The 12,445-nt window shown below is 40.7% G+C and overlaps 1 protein-coding gene across 1 annotated transcript; it reads left to right on the forward strand.

Annotated features, from left to right (window-relative positions):
* Positions 1 to 7,297: 7,297 nt before the first annotated feature.
* Positions 7,298 to 12,222, forward strand: LOC111984559 (probable uridine nucleosidase 2). The gene is made up of 9 exons (XM_024016193.2): positions 7,298 to 7,586; positions 8,801 to 8,916; positions 9,015 to 9,074; positions 9,877 to 10,062; positions 10,146 to 10,250; positions 10,739 to 10,835; positions 11,158 to 11,265; positions 11,355 to 11,490; positions 11,830 to 12,222. Exons 1-9 carry the CDS (start codon positions 7,538 to 7,540, stop codon positions 11,936 to 11,938), a joined length of 966 nt encoding a protein of 321 aa, XP_023871961.1. The 5' UTR covers positions 7,298 to 7,537; the 3' UTR covers positions 11,939 to 12,222.
* Positions 12,223 to 12,445: the final 223 nt, after the last annotated feature.

The following is a 12,445-nucleotide window of genomic DNA, read 5'->3' on the forward strand; positions in this document are numbered from 1 at the left end:
TGGGTACTAGACAGAACCAAGGTATTGCATGGTCCTCGGACTCAAACCTATGGGGAAACTAGATACTTACAGAGAAATGAAAGCGTTAGACAGAACCAAGGCACTGCATGGTCCTCGGACTCAGGCCTGTGGGAAAACTACTCGCTCCTTTATACTTGGGTACTAGACAGAACCAAGGTATTGCATGGTCCTCGGACTCAAACCTATGGGGAAACTAGATACTTACAGAGAAATGAAAGCGTTAGACAGAACCAAGGCACTGCATGGTCCTCGGACTCAGGCCTGTGGGAAAACTACTCACTCCTCTATACCTGGGTACTAGACAGAACCAAGGTATTGCATGGTCCTCGAACTCAAACCTATGGGGAAACTAGATACTTACAGAGAAATGAAAGCGTTAGACAGAATCAAGGCACTGCATGGTCCTCAGACTCAGGCCTGTGGGAAAACTATTCGCTCCTTTATTCCTGGGTACTAGACAGAACCAAGGTATTGCATGGTCCTCGGACTCAAACCTATGGGAAAACTAGATACTTACAGAGAAATGAAAGCGTTAGACAGAACCAAGGTGTTGCATGGTCCTCGGACTCAGGCCTGTGGGAAAACTACTCGCTCCTCTATACCTGGGTACTAGACAGAACCAAGGTATTGCATGGTCCTCGGACTCAAACCTATGGGGAAATGAAAGCGTTAGACAGAACCAAGGCACTGCATGGTCCTCGGACTCAGGCCTGTGGGGAAACTACTCGCTCCTCTATGCCTGGGTACTAGACAGAACCAAGGTATTGCATGGTCCTCGGACTCAAACCTATGGGAAAACTAGATACTTACAGAGAAATGAAAGCGTTAGACAGAACCAAGGCACTGCGTGGTCCTCGGACTCAGGCCTATGGGGAAACTAACTGCTCAATCAGACCATCGTGCCGAACAGAACAGGGGCATCGCATGGCCCTCGGACTTGGGCCTATAAGAAGGCCAACTACAAAACGTCCCAAGTTAGGAAAGGACCAAGCCCCACAGGGCCCTTGAGACGCAAGAGAGCTGCCCATGCATACGTTCTCTCTCCTTATCATCGTTACTGGCATAACTGATCGACATGCAATTCAAGCTAAAGTCATACAGATCTAAGGAAGAAGGGAAAAGCAGGCAGCGTGTACACAAATAAACAATTCAAATAAAGGGGAATGAAATTCGCATTATAACGATGAGTTTGTAAAAATTGCATGGCAAGAGCCACAGTACATAGAAGAGAAGTATAACAAAATAAAATGACAACGTGAAAGCAGGACGACCCGAGACGCCGGGGAGCCTACTCCTCTTGCTCAGGCTGGACAGAGGCAACCCCTGACCCTTCCGAGCCCTGGCCTGAGGGGACAGTCTGCGGGGGTACGGCGAGAGTGGCTACTTCCTCAGTGGTGGGGGCTGGATCATCAGAAGGGATCTCTACTATCTCTGGGGGCACCTCCTCACTCGAATGCTCCCCCAGTTCAGCTGCCCGCACCTCTTCAGCAATCTCCCCAACCTCAGGGTCCTCAGGGGCGACCTCACGGATGGCGGGGGGATAATACACGTTCTCCGCCTTCCATAGGTCGGACGCAGCCTCCACCCCAGCTTGTTTGAGGGCCTCAGCCCAGACCTGGGAACAATATCGCCTACACACTCCTAGGACTTGAGCCTTGTAGTCGGCCTTTACTGCAGCCACCCCATCAGCGTAGGCTGCGACTTCGGCCTCGTCCTTGGCCCGCAGGGCCTGGTCCCTGACCCACTATGCTGCCCTCTGATTCCCCTCGGCCTTAGCCACGTCAGCCCGCAGGTCAGTAATCAGATCCCTCGCGATCCGCAATTGCTCCTCCGCCTTGCATAGGTGCCTCGTCTATTCTGTGGCCTGGGTCTGGGTGCCCTCAAGACCAGACAGCGCATTATCCCGCTCACTGGTCACCTCCTTCAGAGCCTTTCGGGCCTTGACGAGGTCAGCTTCGGAATTCTTCAGAGTATTGGTGGCCTGGTATCGCCAGTCGCGCTCCTTTTTAAGGGCTTCCTTTTGGTCGTTTGCCGCCCCCTCCAACGCAAAGATAGCTTGGACGGCCTATCAAAATGACCAATGTGCGATGAGCCCCATAAGAGGAAAAGAGTGGGAGAAGAATTGAGATTATAGCCCTTACCATCCCCATATATCGCTTAAGGCTGAGGAAGACCTGCTCACTCGTCAAAGAGTCAAGCTCAGCCATGTCCGCTGGGAGCAGCAGGCTCCTCTCCAATGCGTCTGCCACGCGCGTACCCTCGCCCTCGTTAAAATTCCTAAGAGAGGCGTTATCCCTCAATGGCTCCCCGCGAAGCATCAGGGCTGGGAGCCAAGCGTCAGCCCCGGACGAGGTGGTGTCGGCGACCTGCCTATCCGGACTCCTTCCACCTATCTTAAGCTGCTTGGACGGCCGCAGAGCAGTGTCCTCCTCCTGTGAGGACACCGTCCTATCCCCCACGATCCTTTTACCCTTATCCTTCTTCTTCTTTGGGCCAGCAAGCACGGCCCCAAAGGGCGAGCGCGTCTAAGAAGGAGAAGGAGGGAGCTTCTGCCGAGTGAAAGTCGACTTAGCCTTCGGAGGAGTAGGAGTTTTCTGTTGGGACTCCCTCGGCTAGCCCTCAAGCAGGTCCAACAACTTGGTGGTGGGTTTCCTCTTGTAACTCATTGACGGCCGAGGAGGGGTTTCTGAAGCAAGGAGGTCTGCTTCGCTCAAATTGGGATCACCCAAGTCCCCGGGAGGATCTTCGGACTGATCAAGATGAGCGAAAACTTCAAACGCGTCCCTTTCCCCCTCTAGAGCTCCCTCGGCGGCCTCGGCAAACAGTTGGGAAGAGGAGGGGACGGCTAATGTGACAGTTTCCTGGTCGGAGGGCCCCTCGGGGAACGAAAATCCGTCCTCGGTCACAGTAATCCTTTGGAGCTGAGGATCTTTGGTGAGGATGACGTGCTTCGGAACCGGGAACGATTTCTGGGTAGGTGTATAACCCAAAATTATGTGGGCGGCCCTAACCTGGTTGTCGTCCTCGTTTATGTACACCGGTGCCTTCAGCACCTTTTGCAAATCTTCTCGGTTGATCAGATGAAAGTAACGCTGGAAGGCGTGCGAGTTTGCAAACGGAAAGCACCAGGACGTTAGTAAAAAAGAAAGGAGGTAAAGAAAAAAGACGAGAGCTTGAAACCTTATCTGTCTTCCACTGCCCCACCTGGTGTTCCCTCTGTTGTTGGGCAGTGAAGGCCATCGTGTCACTCCCCTGACACAATGAGGAAATCCTCATAGAACCCCTTGCTGGACTCGGGGAGGCACTGAATGAGCCGCACCCTGTCGTCCCTCGTCTTCAGGTAATACGACTTGCCCTTAAGAAGCTGAAGATTGTAACACCAGTTCACGTCATGGTGGGTCAACCTCAGCCCCATCTTCTCGTTCAGGGCATCCACACAGCCCAGAATCCTAAAGACATTTATCCCACACTAGGTGGGGGCCAACCGAAAGTGCATGAGGTAATCTCTCATCACCGGCCCCATAGGGATCGTCATCCCCCCTTCAAGGAAGGCGACTACGGGAATTACCACCTCGCCCTCCTGCCTGTATATGCGCCACTCCTCGTCCTCACAATGTCTCAGATTCACATTGCCGAGAATTTTATAGTCAGTGATGAATTTCTCCATCGCCTCCTCAGTATCAACGTATTTCTTAAACCTACCCATCCCAGTAGACGCCTAAAAGAACTAAGAAAGAACAGGCGAAGTAGAAAAAAGGGGTAACGAGAAAGAGAGAGCAACTTACAAGAAAGAGAAATGGCTCCTCGGACAGGCTTTTGTGTTGGAAGTGCTAGTAAGGGTGTGTCTGAACTCGGGAAGGGCGCACAAATATCCTCGATTACAAATGAGGAACAGGAAGAAGCGGTTCGTACGGGTATTTATACCCCAAATCGAGGAGCCATGCGGGTTTTCCCGCTCATGAATGCCAGACGAATCTCCACCGTTGGATGGATAACTCCTCATTGGACGTGGGGAGCACAGAGCCGCCTGGATTTAATGATGGACACGTTACGTGCTCCGAAGCGTTAGCGACGTGCCTTTGGCAGGTGAATGGGCCCCAGCACTAACGAGGGGTGGGGGGGGATGAGGCCGAGGATGTCAAAATCCTCCTCCCCGCCCAAGGATGCGTGCAGCAAGATTTTGAGGGGCTATTGTGGGGCCAAGAAATCGTACAGCCACGGCCCACTCCAAGCCAGGCCTAAATGGCCCAATCCAAGGAAGAATGGCTACCCAAGGCCAATTTGGGGAGCAAACTCTTCTTTGGATCCACGCCGAGGATCCCCTCGTCCTCGGCGTACTAAGGATAACTGTAGGGGAGGGGAGACAGACCCAGAGCAAGTTGTCACCTCAACACTTAATACGTTCACCTAACCCTTCTGGCCGCATTAATGGGGATGCAACCCCTGGGCAGGGCTATATCGATCAGGGTGAACCACTTGAGCACGGATACAACCTCTGATGGGACAGGCAGCCAGAGGAGGGGCCAATGAACGTTCAATAGAAGGAGGAAGAGAGTAATATATAAGGGAGACAAGCAAAATGTAAGGGGGGGTCTATGGGGGAAAGGAGGAAAAAAGCCTCCTTGGCCATGGGCCGAGGAGCATCCCCTAGTTGTAAATTGCTCCAAGTATTTCTTCAATAAAAGAAAAAGATGTTCATGCTTCTAGGACGCCGGTCAACGCCTAAACCTTCAACCCACTCTCTACAAATTCATTGTTCTGGGTTCGTTGGGCCTATAACCAATCTCTTTTGGGCTTAGGCTGCAAAAACCGACCCTACAGTATTTATGATCTGAGATGTTTTCTAATAAATAATAATAATAATAATCATTTAAACTAAAATTTGATAGGTTTTTTAGGAGAAAAAATAGAAAGGCATAATGATAAGTTAATGAATAATAATCATAAACTAAAATTAAAAACTAGGAAAATTTTGATGAATTTCGAAGGGAAAAATAATTGAATATTTTTTTTTAATTTCAAATTACATAGATTTGATAAATTACAAGACTAACATAGATTTAATAAATTTCAAATTAAAATGTTACCAAAAATGTTAACTTTGGGAGATTAAAAAAATATAGCGATTGAAAATTTGAAAAATATAGTTGTTGGGAATGGATAATGAAGAATATAGAAAGATTTAAAAATAATAAAGGAAGATTAAAAAAAAGAATACAGAAATAATGAAGAAATTATATTTAAATGAGAAAAAAAAATGATAGAGAGTCGGCTGAAAAATATATTTGAAAAGATACAAAGTCAAAGATAAAAGTTACCGTATACTCTTTAAACAGTAAAAAAAATATAAAGAGACTGTTGTAAATACTCTAAGAATTGGGTGGAAAAAAAAGAGAGGATGGGGTTAGCAAAGATCCAAAAGACCCAATTGATGAGTCATATCTGATGGGTTGTGAGCAGTTTTGACTTGATGAATGGTCAAAAATAGTGTTTTCGATCAAAAATATTACTTGAAAATTTAAATAAACCATCTTGTAAACCATATACAAAGACACGCATTGCATTTTTATGAAAAATAAATATTTCATAATTCATACTCCATCTCTCATATTCCATCACTCAAAAAATAAAAAAACTCTCATATTCCATTTTCCCTTCAATTTTCTCTTAAACACAGCTTCATCACCCATCAAACTTTTTGCCCTTCAAAGCCACTCAGCCTCCGTTTGGTAAGTGCGTTTGTGTTTCCCAGCGAGGCGTTTTTCACAAATTAATGGGTCCCATGCACTATTCACCGGACCCGCAAACTACTTTTTTTTTTAAAAAAAAAAACTTTAAAATTGAGTCTCACAATACTATTCACACATTTAAAAATTATTTTGCTACAATATTTTTAATTTTCAGTTTTCAGTTTTTAGCAATAAGCGGTATCCAAACAAGCCCTTAGTGACCTTCGACTTCATGACACCAACTTAAACCCTTTGGACTAGAGATCGAACACATTTATTTTCTAGTTCTCATTTGTCCCTTTTGAGGCTTCATCCACATGATTCCATCTCTTTCATTATCCTTGGTTTTGTAATGTGCTATTTCAATGGGTTGGTTTTTGTGACTCTCCTTTGACTTTTGACTTTTAATTTTTTTGGTTCATTTTTTGGGACACTTGTGTTGAAAGCATCATCCGTTTGAAATTCGACTGACCATCAAAAATTAAGGTTTTTAGATTTTGACCATTTCAAGGTTGATAGCAAAAGTTTTGTCAATTGACATGATCGACTCAAGTGGTGGTTCACTTCAAACCCAATGACTATGGCTAAGCTCATCTAAGAAAACGCTTGCCACTTCTATCCCTATTTTAAGTCCCTCAGACATTTGTTTCTCATCTAATGTAGAAGTTATTATGGCCATGCATTGGTATGGTAGAACGGTTGATCACCCCATCCCCATTTTATTCAATAAAAAAAAAAAAACAAAAAAATCAACCAGAAGTGCAACCTCATCCATAATATTACTAGTAGGCTACTAATTGTCAAGAGTTTAAACACACGAGTTATGATGTTCTATTGATATAATCATGGTAAAATGTACGTTTGATCCAAGTTTTATTTTAGTCCCTTTTTTCTTAAAGTTCATTTTTAGTTACCAAAAGTTTTAGATCACAACAATTTTGTCCTTCCATTATTTTTGTTCATTTTTAGTCCTAAAAGTCGTGATTGGTCAATTAGAAAAGTACTATTATTGACAAAGGCACTAAATTGTGATTTACACAACATCACTCACACGAAACCACCTATAACACCAATGAAAGACACACCACTTAAGAACTGTGGAAAAAATTGTAAAATATTTCATATCACCTATTGTAAAAAAAAAAATTGGGTGTATTCATATTCCCAAACCGAATGAAAAATACATCATAGCTCTAGTCAATTTAATAAAGCAATCTCTTGTGGTCAAATAAAATACTTGGCTTAGAATCTCGCCTATGAACCCATGCTAAAAACTATTTGAGAAGTTTTTTTTTTTTTCTTTTTGGTTGAGAATCAAACTATTTGAAGTTTTATAAGTTGAATCCTAATTATCCTATCATATATTATCTGAAATAAATAAAATAAAATAATAAAAAATAAACAAAGGAAGGGTCATAAATATATTTTGCTTAATTTTTCTCTTATTTTTTCCTTTCACAGCAACAGACCAACAGCACAACCAAAAGTCTTCAATGTTCAAAACACAAAAATAAACATGGGGCTTGAAGCAGTAACGTGAGGTGAGACTTGAGAGTGAGACCAATATGAGAATCTGAAGCTCCAGCTACAGTCTTCCTTAATGTAATTGACTTCTTATCCCTTTACATAAACCGATACACCCACAACCCACCTCACTTTTTTGTTTTTTCCATGTACTCCATAATATTTTAATAAATCACTATCAATCCTTGTCAATACTCAATACCATTATTAATAACAACCTATCAATCAATTTGTGTACTAGCTCTATTTCATTCTCAGACGCCATGGCAGCTCAGCCAAAGAAGATCATCATTGATACTGACCCTGGTATTGGTAAGTCACTTTATCTCTTTCCATTCAATCCCATTTTCTTCAAAGTTTGTTTCTTTGGACCTTGTTGGATCTGGGTATCCGAGATTTCTACATTTCATTGTGTTTATCTCCATATTTTAGATAAAAAAAATAGATCAGTCAACGATTCCATGTATATTTAACAATTTCATATCAAAGAAGTCATGCTCTGCTCTGTTTGGTTGCTGAGAAAATGGAGCAGGGAACCCAGGAAACCACATAGCATTTCAGGGGTTCGTTTACTTTTATCAATTCACTCTGTATTCCAATGGAGAGTGGTTCTGATTTCTTGTAATCTTATTTCTCAGAGTAAAAACTTTGTCCGCAAATTCCAATAAAAATCTTGGGACTTCTATACTAAAAGGCACGGACATAGACACAACACGGGACACTGTTATTCTGGACAAATTAGGACACTACATAGTAATTCAGTCAATGATTATCTGCATATTTTAAACCGTAGATCAGTCAATGATTCCATGAAATTCAGCAATTTCATATCAAAGAAGTCATGCCTGCTGCTCTGTTTGGTTGTTGAGTGCAGCAGCAGAGTATGAATTGGAATTTATATAAAATCAATGACTTTTCATCATATGGGAACCACATAGATTCATTCAGTTCTGCAACTGGCTTAATGCGTTCAGTTCCAATTAATGGTTTTTTTTAAAATTTTTTTTTTTTTAACAATTCACTCTGTACCAATGAAGGGTGGTCCTGATTTCTTGTAATCTTATTTCTGAGAGTGAAATTGTCTGAAAATTTTAATAAATCTTTGGACTTTTATACTAAAAAGCACAGACACGGACACAAGGGACACTGCAATTCTTGAAAAATTAGGTAGGGATACAACAATTAATTGATTAATATATGTATGTGTGTGTGTGTATTTATATATCTCTCTCTTATTTTTAGGCATATTCTATGTTTTCAATATAAATAACAACTATCAAAATCTTCTGAAACTTATCTAAAATCAAAGGAATTTTTTTACTAAGAAAATATATATTCTCCTCCCCACACATTGAGGACATGCATGAGAGTGTCTCCATCATGTCCACACGCTGTGCTTCCATATGGGAACTCAGAAAACAAAATTGCTCTACCAGAATTTGCAACTGTCTTAATGGCTTTCATTCATATATATGTTATTTTATTTATCATCTTTCTGACATTATGTGAGTTGATGATGAATACAGATGATGCCATGGCAATTTTTGTGGCATTACGGTCACCAGAGGTGGAGGTGATTGGACTTACAACTATATATGGGAATGTTTATACAACCCTGGCCACAAGAAATGCGTTGCATTTGGTATAGCTAATGAGGTTCATTTTATATATGACCCCCCCCACCCCTTTCTTTCCTTTGAGGCTGATCGTAGTAACTCTTCCAATATTTTTGTGATGTAGCTTGAAGTTGCAGGAAGGACAGATATCCCAGTGGCCGAAGGATCTCATGTCTCAATCACTGTATGTACAGACAAAAAACCATGATCCTATGTTATAGTGGCTCTTTAGATTTGTATCTTTGAGCTTTTTTTTTGTCTTTTTGTGATTTTTTTTGGTTTATGTTAACTTTCAAAAAGAGGAAGGATGTGCGAAATTATACATTGATAGGACTTTTTATTAAATTATTTTAATAAAAGATAATACCGACCTATCAAAAAAAAAAAAAAAAGAAGATAGTTTTGGTAGTTAGAAGACCAACTTGTTCTTGCATCAGGAAAATATATGGGGAAATCTATTGGGGAATTCAGGTGTGATCCTCTTATATTTTCACAAAAAAAAAAAGGGGGGTTTGAACCTATCATACTTTGCTTATGTGCCTAATGATGATTGAAAGGCTGAACTCATACTGCTCTATGATATGTGTTTAGAGTCTAGATAGTATCATAAATGAGTAAAACTAATGAAAGGACAACCTGAGATTTCCCTTTGTTAATTTTGTAAATAGAGCAAAAAAAAGTTCTGTTCTTTATTTCTTTTTTCTTTGAACAATTTGTTGAAGCTTCATTTGCTGCAATAAATATGATTTTTCTTTGGAAACATCATTTAAAGCTGGTTATCTCACAGAAGAAGCTGACTTCGAGTTTTCACGATAACAGCTAAACGTGTTCCAGGAGAAATTGTATTGTAGATTATGTAGTTTCGCTCACATAATTTCAACTCTTAATTTGAAGCACCATCACATTTTTATTTACATATCATTCATTTACAAGTAGACATTGATGTATGATTTGAATTTTCTTGTTCTTCTTTATTCATTTTACAGAATAATGCAAAACTGCGCATTGCTGGTTTCGTCCATGGTACAGATGGACTTGGCAACCAAAATTTCCCTCCACCAAAAGGAAAGCCAATTGAACAGTCAGCAGCTGATTTTCTCATTGAGCAAGCAAAACTTCATCCAGGAAAAGTCACGGTTGTGGCACTAGGCCCACTCACAAATATTGCACTGGTTAGAGTTCCTGATCATTTGGCATGGTCTCTAATATTGAATATTATCCATTATATTTTGAATTATGCTATCCATTGGTGTAGGCTATCCAAGGAGATCCTGCATTTTCAAAGAACATTGGGCAGATTGTTCTTCTTGGTGGTGCTTTTTTAGTTAATGGGAATGTGAATCCTGCATCAGAAGCCAATGTAAGTTGCTCGAAATTTATGTATTCAGACTGTGATTTCCAACTCATAAACTCAAAATGTACATTGCTCAGTGAGCTGTTCTACATGCAAGCCTACCAAACCCGCAAATGAGGTGCCTTTTGTATAGCTCAATTTTTTTGCTGCCCTACTTAGTAAGAGTTGGAGATAGAGAGTGTGGATGCCTTTGTCCTCAGAATTTTAGAAATCCTTTTCTGATAACTTGATCTCTTCTTGAACTTATTGTTAAATTACCGATTGTCCTAAAAGTTTAAGTTATTGGGATATGAACCACATACTTCTAATACTTATCTACTATAAAGAAGCCTGGGAAACAAAGTTTATGGAGCAATCTGTATAATTTTTCCTTGAGCAGATCTTTGATGTCTTTCACCAGTCCATTTTCACTTTCCCCAATGTGCTCCCCGCCCTGTGGTGGTTTCCAACTCTCTCCCCCATCTCCCTCTCTAACCCTTAAATTGGATGACCAGATTTTTGGCGATCCAGATGCTGCAGATATTGTATTCACAAGTGGAGCAGATGTAGTGGCTGTGGGCATAAATGTTACTCATCAAGTTGTTTTCACAGGTACTTTTTGGCAAATTGGTATTATGAACTGTTAATCATATTTTATTGTAAGAATTAAGAAATCTTCCATCTTTTTTCTTGTAAGATGTTACCCTTTATATTTAAAAAATATACCCGTGACCTTTTTATCCAGGTTATATGTTTGTTCTGCACACCTTATAACAATGTTGTAGCTTTGTACGTAGAGTTGCCAATCAGAATATGCAATGAAAACTTAAAATTGTAATTTGATGAAATTTGTTTTCCTCTTTCACTTTGATCTTTTGTTTTTGTCATTTGGATTTGCTTTTGAATTTGATTCATCAATGTTGATACATTATAGATGCTGATAGAGAGAAGTTGTCAAGGTCAGATGGAAAATTTGCTCAGTACTTGTGCAAAATCTTAGATGTGTATTTTTCATATCACCACGATGCATACAACATAAAAGGTTGGTTTATTTTTTAAAGAGTTGATGAAACTGAGTGAGTTGATAGGTAATTGTTTAATTTACTGATGCCAGTTTTTGTCTTGATGTAGGAGTTTATCTTCATGATCCAGCAACCATGCTTGCCGCTGTTGATCCTTCACTTATGACTTACACAGAGGGTGTGGTTAGAGTCCAGACAAGTGGCATCACTAAGGGACTAACAATATTATACAATAAACAGAAGAGGTAGGACTTTTGGAAACCTAAAATCAGCAGATGCAGCTGCTTGATTTTTGGTTCCTTACTTCCTTTTCAGACCACATAGGCTGAAATGAGTTAGTTTTTTTTATTTGTGTTGCCAGGATCCCCTTCATGTATCAGATAATGGGGTTCTAACCATAATCATGAATTTTATGATTAAAACAGTATAGAGTTAAGAGTGTTTCTCAGTATTCTGAAATTTTTGTATAGAAAAAAATTCTTTAAAAAAAATGGTTAAAGAGTCATTAAAAAGAAAAAAGAAAAAGAGAGACAAAGCTATTGCACTCCGACTGACTCATTTGTACTTTATTTGAAATGAACCAGGTTTGGCGAAGTCACTGAATGGACTGATAAACCCACAGTGAAGGTTGCAGTCACTGCTGATGCTCCTGCTCTAGTCGAATTGGTCATGGAACGCCTTATGGACTCCTGAAGTATTTAACCTATTGATTGATGATTCAGAAGACTTCATCTTGTGGTTAGAATTAGTGGTTCTCAAAGATGTTCATGGCTATTGTGATGCAATTACGTGCCTATGATTTCAATTCAGATATATCCCACATAACAATGGTCAAGCATCTGATTTGGTCACTGCCTCAGTCTTGATGCAGTATGGTACTATAGAAAATAACAAGATTGTACTTTTCTTTTTCTTTGAATAAATAAACTCCTTCTGGTGTAACAACAATTGAAATCCCATAAATATTTTCTGAGAAAGCTGAAATGATCCGAAACTGCAAAAAGATAATAATGCTGTACCAAGATGAAAGGAGGCTGTCTTTAGGCGGTTTTTTTTTTTTTTTGAGAGAGTTTCAATTTATGGCGTCCACTCCCACTACAAAAAACGCGTGGCAGGGCTGCGTTTTGGAGCTGCGTTTTTAAAAAACGCAGCTTCAGGGTACTGTTTAAAAAACCCAGATCTTTTATACAACTATCAGAG

The sequence above is a fragment of the Quercus suber genome, unplaced genomic scaffold, assembly GCF_002906115.3.
Source record: "Quercus suber isolate HL8 unplaced genomic scaffold, Cork oak 2.0 scaffold_701, whole genome shotgun sequence".
Classification (NCBI taxonomy): domain Eukaryota; kingdom Viridiplantae; phylum Streptophyta; class Magnoliopsida; order Fagales; family Fagaceae; genus Quercus; species Quercus suber.